Source organism: Tachysurus fulvidraco, chromosome 6, assembly GCF_022655615.1.
Source record: "Tachysurus fulvidraco isolate hzauxx_2018 chromosome 6, HZAU_PFXX_2.0, whole genome shotgun sequence".
Classification (NCBI taxonomy): domain Eukaryota; kingdom Metazoa; phylum Chordata; class Actinopteri; order Siluriformes; family Bagridae; genus Tachysurus; species Tachysurus fulvidraco.
Genome location: NC_062523.1, coordinates 21,305,180 through 21,323,372, shown reverse-complemented (window position 1 = coordinate 21,323,372; position 18,193 = coordinate 21,305,180). Strand labels below are relative to the sequence as shown.

General features: G+C 36.9%; 2 protein-coding genes across 3 annotated transcripts; both read left to right on the top strand.

Annotated features, from left to right (window-relative positions):
- Nucleotides 1-339: 339 nt before the first annotated feature.
- gpa33b (glycoprotein A33 (transmembrane), paralog b) lies at nucleotides 340-6,195 on the top strand. The gene is made up of 7 exons (XM_027165995.2): nucleotides 340-562; nucleotides 1,812-1,981; nucleotides 2,145-2,361; nucleotides 2,552-2,716; nucleotides 4,233-4,349; nucleotides 4,483-4,606; nucleotides 4,708-6,195. Exons 1-7 carry the CDS (start codon nucleotides 520-522, stop codon nucleotides 5,420-5,422), a joined length of 1,551 nt encoding a protein of 516 aa, XP_027021796.2. The 5' UTR covers nucleotides 340-519; the 3' UTR covers nucleotides 5,423-6,195.
- Nucleotides 6,196-6,204: 9 nt separating this feature from the next.
- ildr2 (immunoglobulin-like domain containing receptor 2) lies at nucleotides 6,205-17,898 on the top strand. Of its 2 annotated transcripts, XM_027166005.2 has the most exons (9): nucleotides 6,205-6,457; nucleotides 8,274-8,597; nucleotides 9,466-9,585; nucleotides 13,782-13,838; nucleotides 14,440-14,586; nucleotides 14,701-14,868; nucleotides 15,955-16,150; nucleotides 16,242-16,899; nucleotides 17,248-17,898. In XM_027166005.2, the coding sequence occupies exons 1-9, from the start codon at nucleotides 6,358-6,360 to the stop codon at nucleotides 17,281-17,283; spliced, it is 1,806 nt and encodes a 601-aa protein (XP_027021806.2). In that variant the 5' UTR covers nucleotides 6,205-6,357; the 3' UTR covers nucleotides 17,284-17,898. The 2 variants fall into 2 exon arrangements, with proteins under 2 accessions (XP_027021806.2, XP_027021807.2); XM_027166006.2 differs by lacking the exon at nucleotides 13,782-13,838.
- Nucleotides 17,899-18,193: the final 295 nt, after the last annotated feature.

Sequence of the window (18,193 nt, the reverse complement as noted above, 5' to 3'; positions counted from 1 at the left end):
TAATCAGAATGAATCTCAAAAATAAACAAACACCAAAACTCCAATGAATGAAAACGGATTAGTGCAAAACTAAAACTAATATTTGGATATAATTAAGCTGAAGGCTTTTGATTGATATGTTTAAAAGGAATTACTACTTGTGTGATTGTTACGCCTAATTACAGACTAATTGCTTTGTTACTTTACGGTACAGTACAGTATCAGTTCCATAGCAGTTGTATATTAGTGCATGCTTACAACTTTGTAATATTGAATGGTTTATAGGACAGTAGACCAGCAGAGGTTAGATGTACGTTAACCGAAAGTCCAAAGGGTGAAAAAGGTGTGGTTAGTGTGCAGATGGAGCCATTTTAATTAGCACAGGATGTTGACCTAGCAGCCATAAGGAAGTGTGTAGACACCAAAACCAGTATCTGTAACTTTACTTATAAATACAATTACATTAAGCAAATGTAAAAATACTTTTGCATTATCATAATACAATTTAAAAAATCTATTTGGTTGGAATAATCACGCAAGATGGATACAGGGAATTGTGGGTTTGGCATACTACTGATGTCAGGTAACATTCTTCTACGCAATTATGATCGATCATTATTGTTTATCAGAAAAAAATACTGTAATCTACGATCAGGTATACACTTTTCTGTTATTGAAATAATTTGAAATAATTAAAACAGAAATAATAGGAACACTTAAATAATAGATAGTAGTTTTCTATCAATATACTATATATATTTTTTTAATTAACATAAGGTTGTTTTTGTTATTAAGCGTATTGTGTAACCATTTTAGGTACAATATAGAACAATTCCTTTTAAGTGTATAGAACCTATATTGCATTGTAGGGCTCAGCACATGTTCCTGGGTGTAGAAACTCAATGTACTCTGACCATATTGTTATAAATATATTGTAAAATATAGATTTTTTAATGGGTTACTTTTGTACAAGAAGATATATGTATTCCCAACAGTATCTTGTACTTAATATATATGTAATTAATATTACTTGTATGCCATATCTTGTAATACGGCACTGGTACTGTAGTGTGTGTGTGTATGTTGAGCTTGTATGGAAGTTTTATAGGTTGTTGGTGTTTTTATGCTTTGTGATCACATAATGATTACTTTATTATTTAGTTACACATAACATGTTGGTGTACCTTAGTATATGTAGCGATACAGTGTGGTGTGATCATCTTCTAGTCCTTCATTTGAAGGCCATTTCTAAACACAATGCCAGTGTTGGCCAGGCACTATTGGTTGTTGGATTGCTACTCTACCCAGCAGTGACAAATTAAATCCCTGGTATACTGATACAAGTGTTACACACACACAGCTTGTTGAGATGCAGACAAATCGTGCAGCCAAAATGTATACCTGTAAGGTGACTCATGTTCAGGAAACATTATTAAATGACCGATAACTAACTAATTCTGTACAATATATTTAAAAATAAGTGCATTTAAAAAGTTTTTTTAAGGATTTGTGTTTTAAATGTCTTAAAACACAAATCCTTTTGTCTTCAGTTTGTCTCAGATGTGCTTGTCTGTTCATATAACAACAACAACCGATCCAACACAAAAATGCTTAATAAAATATAGCTGTAACACTGTAAGTTAGTATAATATTCAGAGTAGTAGTAGATCCGGTTATCTTATGTGTTGTGGATATCATGATGTTTCTGTATTTTGTTAAGAAAACAAAATATAAAGTAGTGTGTGATTAGATTTGTAATTACACTTTCTGTGGATCTGTTAACTGAAGATGAATGAATGAATGGTTTGCTGTGTGGGTTGTGTTTTGTATAGTGATTTCTGCTACTCTTGGATTGCAAGTTAGTATTCCACAACCCACATATGAAGTTGCTCGAGGTGACGAAGTGATCATAACGTGCAGTTTTCAGCCTAAAAATCCTGTGAATCGACTCATTGTCGTCTCATGGACTGGTGAACCTGACGGGTCATTTGATGATGAAGGGGTATGAAACACTGTCCTAAGCTGTACAAGACCATAGAGACAACTGCATAAACTAAAATTATATATAAAAAAAAAGAATAAAAATGAAGCTTTCCTGTTTTTCAGCCTTTCTTTGCTTGTGTTTTAACAACAAGAAAACGACTTATTCTTTCCTTCTAATACAGATTTCTTTTGGGACCTTCTATTCTGATGATAACCATGTAGATATCAATGCCATGTATGAAGGCAAAGCCTTTATTGAAACTGATGTGAATACAAAAGAGTCCAAATTAATGCTGAAGCAAGTCACTTTGCGAGAGAGCAGACGGATCAGATGTCTTCTTCAGATTCCTGGTGATACAGAGGGACAAACATCAGATTCAACTTCTCTTGTGGTCCTGGGTGAGAATGTCTTAATCATCTCTGTTAATATAATAGATATGTTTTGCAAAATCCTTAAAGTTATTAAGTTAGGAAACGAAACCGTAAACGCTTAAATAAAACACAGTGTTTGCTACACTCTAGTTATGAAGAAGATGTGTTTCTCTGACCTAACATCATGTGTACTGTGTTATTATTTACTGTTTGACAGTGGCACCATCAGATCCTGTTTGTAAGATTAAAGGCACTGCAGAGTACGGACAAAACATCAGCTTGACCTGTGTTTCTGAAGAGGGCTCCCCAGCTCCCACATATCAGTGGCAGAGCTATGATGTCAAAAACATCCCAAGACCACTTCCACCCAAAACCACTGAGAGTAAGTGTGTACTTTTATAAACTGCCCTCTTTAATTTACCACAGCTGCTATACATTGGGTATTAAAAAATCCTACACTTTATATACTCAATATATAAATTGCATATTTTTGTGAACAGAAGAATTTACCAAGATAAACAATAACAAATCCTTTTCCACCTTAGTGTGATATAGTAAGCAACAAATTCAAGTGTAAAAAAATGAAGCATTTTAATTAAAGAAAGAATAAGGTAGAACGTTAGAATAAAAAAAATAATAATAATAATCTGGCCGTATAAGTGTACACCTGTTTACAATGGGTCATATTGCTGTGGTCCGATTTAAAGGATCATAACTCATTTTTTATTTTTACAACACTATTATTACAACAGTAATGATCATACCCTGGTATCCAGTATAAAGATTATTTGTTTGGCAGCATGTTCTAGTCACATTCTTGCTTTGACTTGGGGAACTGCTGGTAATGCAAAGCATACCTAGAACATTAGAAAAACCACTGAAGACTTGGGACACAAATGTGACATTACCAAAAAGATAGACAGACAAAAGGACAGGATTAGAAGTAGCCCACAGTCTCTCATATCCTTCACCTTTCTGAGATATATTTTTCATTCTAGAATTCTTTTCTCACAAAAACAACCAAATCACCCCAACTATGTGGCAAATGTTTTATGGCCTGACAAGAGGCAAGTTAGAACCTTTTGTGCATAATCCTAAAAGATATTTTTGGCACAAAAACAAGACAATTTATGAAACTAAAAAAAAACATGCAGTCAAAGAAGCTTTTCTTCAGCTGGGACTGGGGCTCTACTCACGATAGAGGGAATAATGGATGGCTCCAACAAACAATCTGTTTTGGCACAAAAGCTGCAGGCCTCTGCTAGACAGCTAAAGATGAAGAAAAATGTTACCTCCAGCACGATAGCAACCCAAAGCCCTAAAAAAAGAAAGAAAAAAAAAAGAAAGAAAAAACTGCAGAATGACTAAGAAGGCTACATACAAAAGATCCCCCTTCTAGTCTGAACAAACCTGGAGTATTTTTGCAAGGAAGTGTAGAATAAAATTGCCACATCAAGATGTGCTCCGTTAGTGCACTGGTATGACAAGCAAAAATGCGTTAATGAGGTATGCTATATAGCATATTATACAGTATGTGAACACCCGACCATCTGGGCTATAGGGTTTTTGAACATCCCTGTGAAAATTTAGTTTTTTGTGATAGTCAGGTGTCCACAAAAAAATTGGCCATAAAGTGCAGTAGATGCAAACTTATGCTGCCAAGTTATTGTACTGTTTTTTTTTTCTTTTTTTCCCCATTTCTATTTTTTTTCTCACCTCAGTAACATTAAAGCTGGAAAAAGTTCAGACATTATTTATCTTGTGTCCTTTTTTTGCAAATAAATAAATAAACAAATAATTAAATAATTAAATAAGCTTGCAACTTTAAAAGGCTTGTGTACATTTTATATTCACAGTACATGTATAAGACTATGATATCTCTTCCAACTCTTTAACAGAGGATGGAGTGCTTTCTCTGTTCAATGTATCCAGGGACACATCAGGTTACTTCATCTGCACATCAGCAAATAAGATTCGCTCTGCAAAGTGCAACCTCACCTTGTCGGTCATGCCATGTGAGTGTTCCTCTTTTTCTTTATGTTACTGTCCAGAGCATCTACTGAAAGCATAAAACAGAGACTTTTATTACGTCTCATTACATTTATGCTTATCACCTGTGTTAATGTTTACCTAATCCTTGTACTGTAGCTACATTTAAATTTGGAGCTACAGCAGGAATCATTGGAGGCTGTGTTGCTGGAGTCGCAGTGCTTGTACTAATAATTTACTGCTGCTGTAGAAACAAGAGGCAGGCAGAGGAATTTGCCATGGAGTAAGTTTTCCTCATTTTTCTTCCAGTGTTATGATAATGAGAATGTAATCGAAATGTTTTTAACAGGAACAAAAATGTGTGATCTTTTCTCTTTTATTTAGACCACCAGTGATAGAATACCATGATGTTCCAAAGCAAGAGAAGCAAGAAGATGGTTCTGGAGTTGTAAGGAAGACTAGCATTGAAGGCTGTATTGACCTGAGAGGGAGATATGAGACTGAAAAGGACAGTGAGAGGCATAATGATCGCAGGGACATTTACAGTAGAGGTCGTAACGAAGGCCGCCAAGAACGTTATGATGACCGCAAACCTTATAACAATGACCAGCAGAATCACTATAATGATCGCAGAAGTCAATATGATGATCTCAGAGATCAATATGGTGATGATCGGAAAAATCCATATGATAGCCGCAAGGATTGTTTCAGTGATCGGCAGGATCGCTATGGCGATCAAAGGGAGCGTTACGATGATCGTCAGGATCATTCCGATGATCACAAAGATCGTTACAAAGATCGAGAAGATTTCTCTGATGATCAAAGAGATCGTTATGGTAATCAAAAAGAACATTATAGTGGTCCCAGAGATAGTTACGATAACATCCATGATAGTTATGATAGTGGCAGAGATAACTACCGCCAGAACCGCTATGATGATGACAGAAGTAGTTTTGATGACCGCAGACAAGATTATGATGATCGCCAGGGTCGCTATGATAACCACAGATACCGTTATCGTGATCACCAGGATGACTATAATGACCACAAAGATCGTTATGAGCGCCAAGGTCAACGTACTGATCGACATGATTATTAGGATGGTTGTTGCCTTTTTGTCCTTTACAGTGACCAAGGAAATTTATGCAGAGGCCTATAATGGGTAATTGTAAAAATGATACACATTTACGCATTTACTTTGGAAGACTGTAGTTTACATTTGATTGATTTAAGGTATTTTAATAACTGTTCAATGTCATGTATCAAATGGCATTATAAAAGTGGTCTATAATTTTATATGGATAAACTTTTAATGTCACTTTATTTTTGTCTAATTATTAGATGAACAATGATGTAGTTGCTATATATTCATTCACTGTTGTACCCCACTATGAAGAATATACTGTATAGTCTTCGATATTTATATATTATTATATATTGCTATATATTACTAGTTTTATATATATATATATATATATATATATATATATATATATATATATATATATATATATATATATATATATATATATAAAAGGAAAAATGCCCCATTTAAATAGTGTGTATTGTACGTTATTATTATTATTATTATTATTATTATTATTATTATTATTAGCAACAATTATGTTAACAAAAATAGTAAGAATCTGTGCAGCCCTGTCAATCAAACTTCAAGTGCAATTAAAAAAGTATTTTGCATAAATTATTTGAATGCATTAACCTAACGACAACACCTCTGATTATATTTTCCTTGTTGGATGCTCTTATCTTCGAAGATAGGTAGTGTCCATAACGCGATACATTTTTCGTTTCGTTTTTATACCGTCTCCCACATTCAGCTTGTTAAATAAATAAAGTTTACGATTGTTTAAAGTGTTCATGAAGCATATTTTATTTGGACATTTGTTTATTCTATTGCATTAATAATCCACAGTTTACAATGTGCGCCCCCGTTGGTAACATGGTACGCTCCATTCTCTTCTGAAGTTAATCCATCCGCCTCGAGGACACGAGTATGAAGCGAACAACGGTCTGATGATAGAACAACAACAGATATTTATACATTTATCTGATTTTATTTGGACAATGAGATTGATATTGAGTCACTGGATTCCTTATTACGTACTTATTGCACGTAAGTCTCAAACTATTTAAACTTTTATTTGCAGAAGAAGGTGTAAATCCTGAGAAGTGATCAACAGGTTGTTCCCACAGTCCAGTTTTAATGTGTTTATTCTAGTGATTAGATGTGAGTTACAGTAACTAGAGGGATCCAGAGCTTATGTGTGTGAATACTGGACTTTAAAGTGGAATGATAATGATTCAGAATCTAAAAATCACTGGTCTGTTGTTTTCCAAACCTTAAACCTTGCCAATATTTTGTGCACATATCAAAACCAGGCACTTTTATGCTGACCCAAAGGGAGTATGTTTAGTAAAGACTTCAGTGCAGTTCAGTAGTGCCTCAGGATATGAGACTACTTTGTATCAAATCTGTCTTAGTGACAAATACAGCAAAGGATTCAATGCATCATTCTGCTTCCTGTGTCTGTTATTAAATACATAAATACATAAAACCTTTCCTTGCTTTTATAAATGGATGTGTATATATGGATGTGGCGCCTAATCTGAATTACTTTGTTGATTTGAATAGAATAGCCAGGATATTTAGTGTTTTGTTAAATGTTGCTTTCCATTTTTTTGCCTACTGCCTAGGAAAATAGTTTGTTGTATTAAACAGTTAAAACAATAAAGCTTTACTGCTCGTCCTGAACACAAATATAATTCCATGTAACGGTTCTGTTCAAATCTCATTTAATTGGGCGTTCACGGGTGACTTGGCCAGTGGGTTTATCTTATTGGTGGGTTTTAAACCCCTCCTTGCTATAGGTCTTACAGGGTGGGGGTTCACCGTAATGATGAACAATGAATCAGGCTGACGACAAAAGGAGAAAGAGACAGTCTTTACTGCTCTGTTTAGGATACTCAGAGAATAGAGTTTATATCGATGGTCAGCTTTCGTCTGATGATGGTCAAGTGAGGTTTTGACATATATTTATATAGACTTGAAGTGAGACAGGTCTGTTCAAAACAGGATGTAAACAGGGTGCATGTTTTTAAATTGTGAGATATAGCTCCAGAGTTAGTGAGTGCCTTGCCTAGAGTCCTCCTGTAATTTCCTCTTGTTTACAAATGTTCAATCTCAGCAGCACCACCAAACTCAGACGAACAGCAGACCGTGACCTCTCTCTAAATTGACATACCCCCGACACACAGAGAGAAAGAGAGAGAGACAGAGAAAGAGAGAGTGAGAGAGAGAGTCAGGAATTTCACTTAATTACACAGCCAGGAATTTAACTGACTCTCTCTCTCTCTCTCTCGCTCGCTCTCTTTCTTTCTCTCTCTCTCTCTCTCTCTCTCTCTCTCTCTCTCTCTCTCTCTCTCTCTCTCTCTCTCACACACACACACACACACACACGCACACACTCCAGGCAGATCCTCCTTCTTTTGATTCTGTCCAGCTTGCTTATCTCCCACCCAGCTGAACAAATGCAAGTTTTTCATGATCAGATATGCACACATCAACACACAGTGGATGACTAATTTCATTTTTTTTAAATGAGAGAGCATTTTTTTGAGGATTTTTTTCAGAAGCCATGTTCACATCTTTATTCTAGTTAATGCTAGCCAATGAATATGCATAGACTGGAGCATAATCAAAGCACAGTATAAAAAGTTAATGCTAATTTTAATAAAGATCAAAATGGTCCTGTATTTGTAACATGAGAGTTGTTTATATTACCTAAAATATACTAAAATATGTAAAATATTTCAGTTTCACCAGTGCTGGATTTATGTTCAATTTAGCTGTTCTTTACCATTCTGTTGCTGTCAGAATTCATGGATTAAGTATTAAATTATCTGACCCCTCTTCTTAATTTTTTTTTCAGGGTTGGCTTGCGACTGTGTTCATGTGACAGTAAAGGAAGATAAGAAGTTTGCCATGCTGTTTTCCTCTGTGGTGCTACAGTGCCAGTACAACACCCACTCCATCAAACCCCCTGTGGTGCAGTGGATGTATAAGTCTTACTGTACAGACCGAACCAAAGAGTCGTTCACCTTCTCTGAGACTCTGGTAGTCCATGGCTCTAAGCTGGGGGACAAAAGCTACTTGGACTGCTCGGATAAAAGTCGTACTGTCGTGGCCTCCAAGCAAGGCGACTCCTTTAACCTGGCTAAACAATATAAAGGCAGAGATATCTCCATAATTAACAGTAATGTATCAAAATCTTAGTATTTGAATTATTATTGCATTTATTCATTAGAAAGTGACCACTTGATATATTTGTACTTCTAAAATAGGACCATTTGTCCACAATTCCCATTAAAGACCCTGTATACATACCCAGAAGAGGTTTCATTTGGATAACCATTAAGCAGCAATTCTGTCCCAGTCCCAAACAGGAAGTAATCAGAAGGGCAAGTCTAAATTTGATGACTTTTACGGAGGGAGCTGGCCGGTCAATGATTAGTCAGTGACATCATCTGGATTGCTTAACATACTGCATGAAAGGGGAGCCAATCAGCTTGAGGTGTTTTGATTTAAATTGTCATAATAATAATAAGTGCTTAGGGGGAAATACAGATTTAGACAGATTTTATATTGTATACCAAAATTATTTTGTTCAATCACATGCCGTTATGTGCATAATCTGTCTTTGCAGGAAATGTGCAGGCAATTGTGTCCTACTTTTCCTGTTTCCTCAAATAGGAGCACAGTCTTTACACAATGGTCAGATGCAGGCCTCAGTTAGGAATACTTCAACTCTCCTGTGCCTCACAAAATACCCCCACATTACTCCTTATCAAAAACAAACACACTCCCCCATTCCCTTCTAAACAAGCATTCTTACCCCCCCTAGTCACAAACGACAGGATTGCAAAATGCATTTTTTACACACAAATCACGATTGGCATGTTATTTTATTTATTTATTTACTCTGAATCTTGACTCTATAAAGTCAGACATTTGATGTATTATATTGTGTTGTATACTTTTGAAAATTATATTTATAATAATCTAAAATTTTGTTTATCTTAGGACTAGTCATAAAGGTTTAACAAAAGGTTCTTGTTGTTCAGAAGCAGACCTGCGTATTGGAGAGCTACAGTGGGGTGACAGTGGGGTGTACTTCTGTCAGGTGGTCAGTGGTGATGATCTGGAGGGCAGGAATGAAGGCCAGGTGGAGTTGCTGGTGCTTGGTGAGTCATATCCTCTGGACTAGGACTGCAAATGCACATTTAAAACTAACTGCATTATTGAAATAGTAACAGGGTTGAATTCATAAATCTGAATGGTCTAATACACTTTACCCCTTGTCAATGACAATGATACTAATCAGTACCGTGGTGGCCATCTTATGCCCCCTTTCCACCAGAAAGAACCGAGTTCAGAATGCTGGTTCGAAATTCGTCCCACTGGTGAACCTAGAACCAATTTGCCTTTTCATGGGCTAGAAAGCCATCACAGAGCCAAGTCTTATGTCACTGTATACAACATTATGCAGCAACTTTAGCACAGCAGCAGCAACCACAAACACAACATCAACAATGGTGGATATTGCTTTACTGTTAATGCTCATGGCTTTGCGATCCTACATTGGCATCCAAACATGGCGAATCCTGATTTATTTATTTTTTTAAATGGTGTCTTAAAAATGGTTTTTACTGCTAAATTGTGAAAGATGGTTATTATAATGTATTATAATTCTTCAGTCAACAACAAACATGTTAGCATTACATAGAAAGTCTAAATATCTCATTCAACTTTTCAAGAGTCTGAAAAAGTCAAAATATAACATGTTGTAAATATATATGAACAACATATATATAGGAAAGATGTCAAAGATTTTATGCATTTAGATACCTTTGTTGGTTTTCTTCCAAGTTGTACAACACTTTACAAAATGGAACCTCATATTTGGGCATAGCATATTTTTGTAATCAAAAAGCTGCTTGTGTATTTTGATGGTGTGTGTTTGTTGTGTTTGGATGAGTTTTCAATGAAAACTGCTTGCTAACGCCAGGGTTTGAATTCCTAAGTGCTTTTACAAGGGCTTCCATGGTAACGGCTGAATGGCGCATGCCTCTCAACAGGGATCTGTAGCTTAATAAGAGGCTCCTTTGTTCATCTGTCTCCTCTAAGGTCAGTCGCATCTAAAGTACAGGTCCATGTGTAGAAAAAAAATCCCTGCAGGGATTCCTTGATTGTTTGCTGCTATATGACTGCAGTGCTTCCATTTCTTTCTGCTGAACAAAAGAAGGTCCAGTGGTCCCCCTGGCCAGACAACATATATGTAGTTTATCGACATGAGCATTATAAGCCACTCTGAACCCTTTGCTTTTTTCCAGATGCAAGGAATGCCACAACCTCTTGTTTATTGGCAAATAAAGAAATAAATGTCAGAGAGAAACAGTTAGAGAGAGAACAGATCCTGGGGAATACAACCTGTCTATTGTGGCCACTGCTTAAGAAGATTATAATGGGTTTTGCAATATAAGAGAAGATTGAATCATGCATCCAAAGAGCATTTGCTGGGGCTAAAGCCATGGAGCTCAAATTGGTGTCAGTGAGGGAAACCCAGTGGGTCCATGATGTTTAAATTTAGTTTCAGTGGTGGAAATCACAGCCCAATGTAATGAAACTTATTATATTTATTACTGCATTGTTAAAGTTATTTAGCCTATCATTAGGCATAAAAATATTGCCAAATATTGAAATATTTCTCAAAGACAGGCTTTATGGCCTCAACAAATAGGAAAAACAGTAATCCACAACTTCACAACTTATAAATATTAGAAATAATAACCCTTTTATTTAAAAAATTGGATTATGTCCATAAATAAATCTGTACAGAAGTGGACAGATTTTTTTAATGACTAGTGCCAGAATATGAAAATATTACCGAACTCCTGGGCTGAAAGACTAAATGACTTTGGACTTGACACTCCCTTATTCTTATCTGTCTTGTATTGATTTTGCATTTATGATCAGTAATGTCCTACTCATGGTGTCTCACTTAAATTACTTTTCTGTGTGTTTTTCTTGAAGGTGCCAAGGTAGGAGAAAGCCTAGTATCTGAGTGCTCTTTTAATGCTTCTCTGCTCATTCAGAACAGTCAGTCCATTAGCCTGAAATCTGTCTCCCAAGTGAGCTTGTTTATGAACTGCTCACGCTCAGTGAGTGTGTGATTACACAAGCCACTGCATCATTTAAAATATTTGAGTAAAATATATTTTAAATAAATAATGAATCTCATGTTATTTATGTATATTTTATTGATGACAGATTCTCCTCATGACACTGATCAGCCATAACATGAAAACCATTGACATGTGAGGTCAATAACATTGACTATCTCATTACAGTGGCATCTGTCAAGGGGTGGGATGTATTACACAGTATTTAAGCTAATGTGTTGAAAGCAGGAAAAATGGGCAGGTGTAGAGAGCTGAATGACCCTGATAAGGGTCAGATTGTGACGATTAGATGACTGGGTCAAAGCATCTTAAAAATAGCAGGTCTTATGGAGTGTAATGCATTGGCTGGGGCCTAACAACATTGGACCAAGGAAGGACAACTGACAGAAGGGTCAAACAATGAGCTGAACAAACAAATGAAATCCATAGAGGCTTCAATTCACACTTAAATGACTAAAAGGAATTGCTGCTAACGTCTGGCTGCCAGAAAGCACAGCACCCCATTTAGAGGTCTTGTGGAGCCCATGCCTCAATGAGTCAGAGCTGTTTTGGCAGCACAAAGGGGACTTAATACACACAGATCAGCCATACAATGTGTGACTGATACTAGCAACTCTTAGTATCAGTCTATGCTTGAGAAAGTGTTACTTATACAATTCAGTTTACAGAAGTAACACTTTCTCAAACATAGACTGATACCGAGTTTCTACAAGAGGTTTGGATTAGCGAATAAAAGGAACTGGATAAATCAAAGTTAAACTGAAGGACATGCCAGTAATAGTATTTTAGCTTGTGTTTTATTTGTATGAAACTTTTAATAATAAAAATTGTAACAAAGCAGTTTTGCAGAAAAACAGATTTAAGATCCTTGCCAGATTCAACAGTTGCAAGGAAAAGCTCCACAGATGACATAAAGAAAAAGCCTTGATAGGAGCCAGAATCAAATGACAACCTATCCTCTCCTGGGTGATTAATGGATAATTAGTACTTTCCCACAATCATACAATATAAACCCAGTACTGTATGTGTGTTAAAAGGATGTTCCGTGTGTGTAGTATAATATTATTATTATTTAAGATAAATGAGAGTGAGAGAAGCCACATCAATGGAACTGTGGCAGCATCAAGCACCAGACTTCACACCAAGCAGAAGGAGTTAATGTAAACTTTTACAGAGAGGGAGAGAGAAGAAGCAGTTTATTAGCTACTGTATACTCTTATCCAACAGTGAACTTATCCAACAGATTACTATACACTCTGAAATGCAATTCCAGTACAACCTGCATACACACTTACTCAAAACTAGGGACAGTTTTTGCCATTTCACATGGCAGGTTTTTGGGAAATGGCAGAAAACTGACAAATTGCATTAGTTACACCTGCCAGTTGTCTGTGTGACTATGTTTTTTTTTATCTGTGCTGGTTGTTCATATATAACATTAAGTAAGTTGTGCTTACTGTAATTAATGCTAGCAATCGTATTCCAGCTAGGAATGGGTCATTCCATGTTTTATATGCACCGTACACACCCTGGAATAGACTGTTCTAAATAAATCAAATAAATATGTCAACCTTACTATATTAACTATATAAATTTGTTTTTGTGTAATAAGATATGAATGTAAGTTGTAGGTTTCTACATGTCTAACATACTTCATATGTCATGTGAGACAGGCATGTGCATGTGCTGTTTCCCTGCATTCACTTAGGCATGCGATGTTCAAACTAAAGTAACAGTAATATTGCACCTTGCTATAATTAGCCACCTTGCCAGAAAGGAGTGTGCCTTTTAACCCCGTCACATGAATACATTACACACATTAGCTTCCAAAATTGCATCAGAATGAATTCTTTGTTCACCTAACTGTCTTGCACTACTTAAATGCCTGCATTAAATGGCATAATCAAAATATATACCAGCATTTGGTTTCTGTCCACACATCTACACTCCCCTAACAGTTATTCCACACTAACACACTTTTAGATGAACAGATCTTGCTCACTTAAAAGGGTTGTAAGCAGTAACATTAAAACCAACTAAAAATGTATCCCAATTTCTGCATGGTTTTGGATGATTCAAAATCTGATCTTTACAAACCCTTTCTTTCTTCAATCGCATTCCTTGCATGAATCTCACCCTCTCGCCCTGGCTTTTGACCTTTCAGCTGCTGCTCACCTGTGCTCCTCTCATCTCCACAGGTAAGACAGGTGTGCTGAATGACATCCTGCCTGAGTTTGAGCTGGAAATTATTCCAGGTATGGTGGCTTTCTTGCTTTCTCTTGCTTTTCTGCACTTCTGTATCAAAACTCTACTTCCTGTTCTGTTTTTCAATGGTGTTTTTCAATTTCAAGTGTTTTCAGCTTATCAAACCTACTGTACTCTTCTTTCTAGCTCTACAAATAATCTTTCATGGGGTTGCATGCTCAATCAACCTGTAATGACCTGTTATTATTCTGACTGATTGATCTGATTCATCATCTGATTGTCTTGAGCCAAAGTCAGAAAACACTCCATACTGCATGTATTAGTCTGTTAGGTAAGCCAGAAATGCTCCATTCTTTAACAGGATGTGATCTGCGCTGAGGGCTTAAAGTTTTGCTCATGCCCAAAGGAAGTACATCATTAGTCCAATAGTGCAGACTGACTACAGAGATAAGACCATGAAAGAGGCAGCACACAGTCTGAATCATCTGCACTGGTGTTATATGTAAGGTTGAGGGGAAAAATGTGTGTGTTTCTAAACAGGATTAAACCTACAGGATTGAATCACAGAATAAAATGGTGGTACATGATACAAATTATAGGAATGTCTGAATAGCAATATACAAGTGCTCTCTCTCTCTCTCTCTGTTGCAGAGTGGGTGTTTGTGGGATCTGTAGCTTTGGGTAGCATTCTGTTTCTATTGGTGATTGGAGTATGCTGGTGTCAGTGCTGTCCTTACTCCTGCTGCTGTTATATACGCTGCTGCTGTTGCCCTGATACCTGCTGTTGTCCGAAGCACTGTGAGTATCCAAAAACCACTCTCCCAGCCCTACCCCAAAACACGCTCTCACACCCCTACTCGCTTGCACTGCTATGCTTTGTAATAATCAAAGATTATCAATTTTGTTTTTCAGTATATGAAGCAGGTAAATTGGCTAAAAGTGGACAACCTCCCCAGATTGCCATATATCCACCATACTATGGTGTTCCCATGGTTCCTCAAGCAGCACCTTCTCGGATTGAGCAGCCGCAGCACCACCCTCTTGCAGCACCACCCTCTTTAGAGCACAATACAGCTAGAGGTCGGTGATGTTCAACACTCATTTCCTCAAAATGACAAAGTTGAAGAAATTGTTCACAAGGCACTTATTTTTTAAGATCAGTAAAATCAGTGATTTCTTCTACTAAAGTGCTTTAAAGATTTCAGTATTGTAATTGTTCAGATTTAAGATTTAAGCTTATTGTACGGATTCGAGTCTGATATAATACTCAAATATTTTTTAATGCCTAATTGTTCTTTAACTGATTGAAGGGAAGGCAAGTTTATTTAAATAAATCATTTTTGTATACAAAGACAATTCAAAGTGCTTTGCAAAGCTAAAAAACAAAATAAAAGATGAAGAGGACAAAGCATAAAATAGCAAAAAATAAATACTAAAAAGGAAAAGACGCCAGCAAGCAGGAATAAAGTAGAAGAATAGAACAAAACTTTTCAAAAATTCTGTGAAATGTTAAAGGTGTAAGATGTATGATTACATTAGGAGAGGGTTTATATTTTATGAATTTATGTTATAGAGCCTCAAGGCTTAAAAGCTACACACAGAATGTGTGTGTCCACAGTGGATGATGACTTCTGTCACCAATCCAGTCAGGTTCAGGACACAATGAACGGTGTGTACTATATAGAAAGGGACCTGGCAAAGTTCTATACAGACAAGTGGACAGGTCACCCATATAAGCCTATATGCAGTTGGTGTGTTTTTCAGCCATCTGTTTGTATTTGTGAGAAAAACTATAATTGTGAGTGAGATAGGTGGTTATCATTGGAAATGTGTGTATCGTTATATGTAACATTTTCAACGTTACTATCATCACACTCATACAGTATGAATGTTGCACAGACTTCTACCTAGGTTTTTGCCCATACTGTATCTACTGTACATAATATACCTTTGTATTATAAGGTATGATGTCCTTTTCAATCTTAACCCTGATAGAACCTTAGCTGTCATTAAAATATATGTATGTGCTGTTTAACTATGGCTTTTTCCTGCAATTGTATTTTGCAAATTTACTGTACAGTACATTACAAACTATTTAATGGACCTGCTAACATAATTTTGTGATATTATTAGTGTGTCTTCAAAATAATATTTTTTTGTCAACAGTTGGCAGTGTATCAGAACTTAGCTCCTTGCATGATGGTGATGTGGACTTCAGGCAGACCTATAGGCAGGTGCAAAAGAAAGCTCTGCCACCAATCATTGACCCCAGCAATGAGCCACAGATCCACACAGCATCCACAGCTCACAGACCCCGGCCCACACATTTTAAAAGCAGTCGCACTGAAGATCATGATAGCCGGTGGGTTTAGTATATGTGCTAGTACTTGTGTTTATGTTAACCCAAGCCTTTTGCTGTGTATATGTTAAATCTAATGTGTATCTTTTTGCAGGTGGAATTGCCGCTCAGAGTACCTGCCCAGGAAGGCTTTTGACGCCAGGGGCCGCACAGGCTCCCTGGACGAACTGGAGGAGTTTGCGAGGAGCTATGGGCACAGAGCTGGACGGAGGGGGGATTTTCATGATCTTTTTGGCAATGAACAAGATGTGGACATAGAACTGAGGTGCCAGAATCGGTACAGGCCTCGAAGTTTCCGGGATGATGATAATGAAGATGATGATGATGATGCCACCTGGCGGCGCCATAGCCCACCTTTATCAGATAGGAGGCATTATACCAACAGTGAAAGGTATAGTACTCGTAGAAAGTCATACAATGATGCCTACCTGACCTCTGTGCTGGAGCACAAGGCAAGATTGCAGGTGGACTGTGGTGGACGGATTGATGAGGACAGCGACACACCATCAAAGAGCTCCAGAAAGAACGGTGACTGTTACCATAGCAGATCATCAAGTAACCGACCAGAGGAGGATGAGTCCTTGCCTCCATACTGTGAGATAGATCGTTGCCGGACTGAGGAACCTGCGCAACAAGAGCGCTGCCGGACCATGGAGCCAGCCATAAGGCCATTCTCATACACTCGCCCTAATCAAAGCATGTCCCACACTCTACAAGAGCTCAGGGAGGACAAGAACAGACCGAGAAAATTGGTGAGTTACCTGTAGGGGTCTCTGCTTTGATGCCACTTAGTTGTTCAATTCTAAGAGCTCTAAACAATAATCAACAAGTTCCTGTGATTTCAGATATGCACTTTGACTAAGCAAAGCTATACTGTAGTATGGTCTTACATAACAAAACTTGTATGTTTAACGCTACTGTGTACAAGAAATACTCTGTGAATTAGATATTATACTTTTATACAGGTGTCATACTGTGTATAACAAACAGAGCTGAGACCTGGACCTTGTGCTTGCTATTATCTGCAGAGCCTTATACTAACTTAGCAAGCTAACTTGTTATTTGGGTCTTTAATATGTGGCTCTTGGTGTTTTTAACAGACCACTCATCTAAGCAGAGACTCGCTCATTGTCTGAAGTCATTGAGTATCCATGGTGCTGATCACACTGGACTCACATCGTACTATTGTCATTCATCTACCAGGACATGCACAAAGCAGCATGAATGCATACCATGTACATCGGAGAAATGAGGACACTGCAGCTTGGAAACAGTAATGAAGAGACATGTGTGCATTGTCAATCTGTGTGTCAATATGTGTATGTTTGCATAAAGATGCATGTGAAAGCACATGCATCTGTATGTTTGCATAAAGATGCATGTGAAAGCACATTCCACATTCCTTTCATTGCATTTTAAACCCAGTCACTCATTCTTTTAGGGCCTATCAGTATTTTGACATTACAGCCTATGATAAGTGAATCCTTTCTCCACTGTGCAAAACCCTGGACACTGAAATGACATCATAAAAATTTGTATCCATTTCTTTGAAAAGCCTTGATATTAAATTACTGTATTTGTGAATCTTTTTTATTATTGTTGTTGTTGTTGTTGGTTTATATGTTTGCACTATAGAGTAATTTTGCATTTCGGTGTTAATCAGTTCTTCCACATGGAGAATATGGAATGTTTTTTGATGATAAACCTTTGAGAATTTTACTTGTTTGAATTAAAAACTCATTTGATGTAAATGCTGCCTCCTGTAATGTGTAATATTTGTTTAATTTATTATAGCTGATAATATGTGTGCTCAAGATAAAATATGAATGCTCTTTATCATGTATCAGTGTACAACACTAAACACACATTGCTAATGTACACACACACACACACACACACACACACACACACACACACACACACACCGTATTATTAAGAAAGATGACACATAACACCAGGATAATTGTTCTGTAATAGTTCTTAGTTTGTAGCAAGTGAGTGTTTTTGGATTTACATTGTGCAGCAGAAGAAGTGACTAAGAAACGA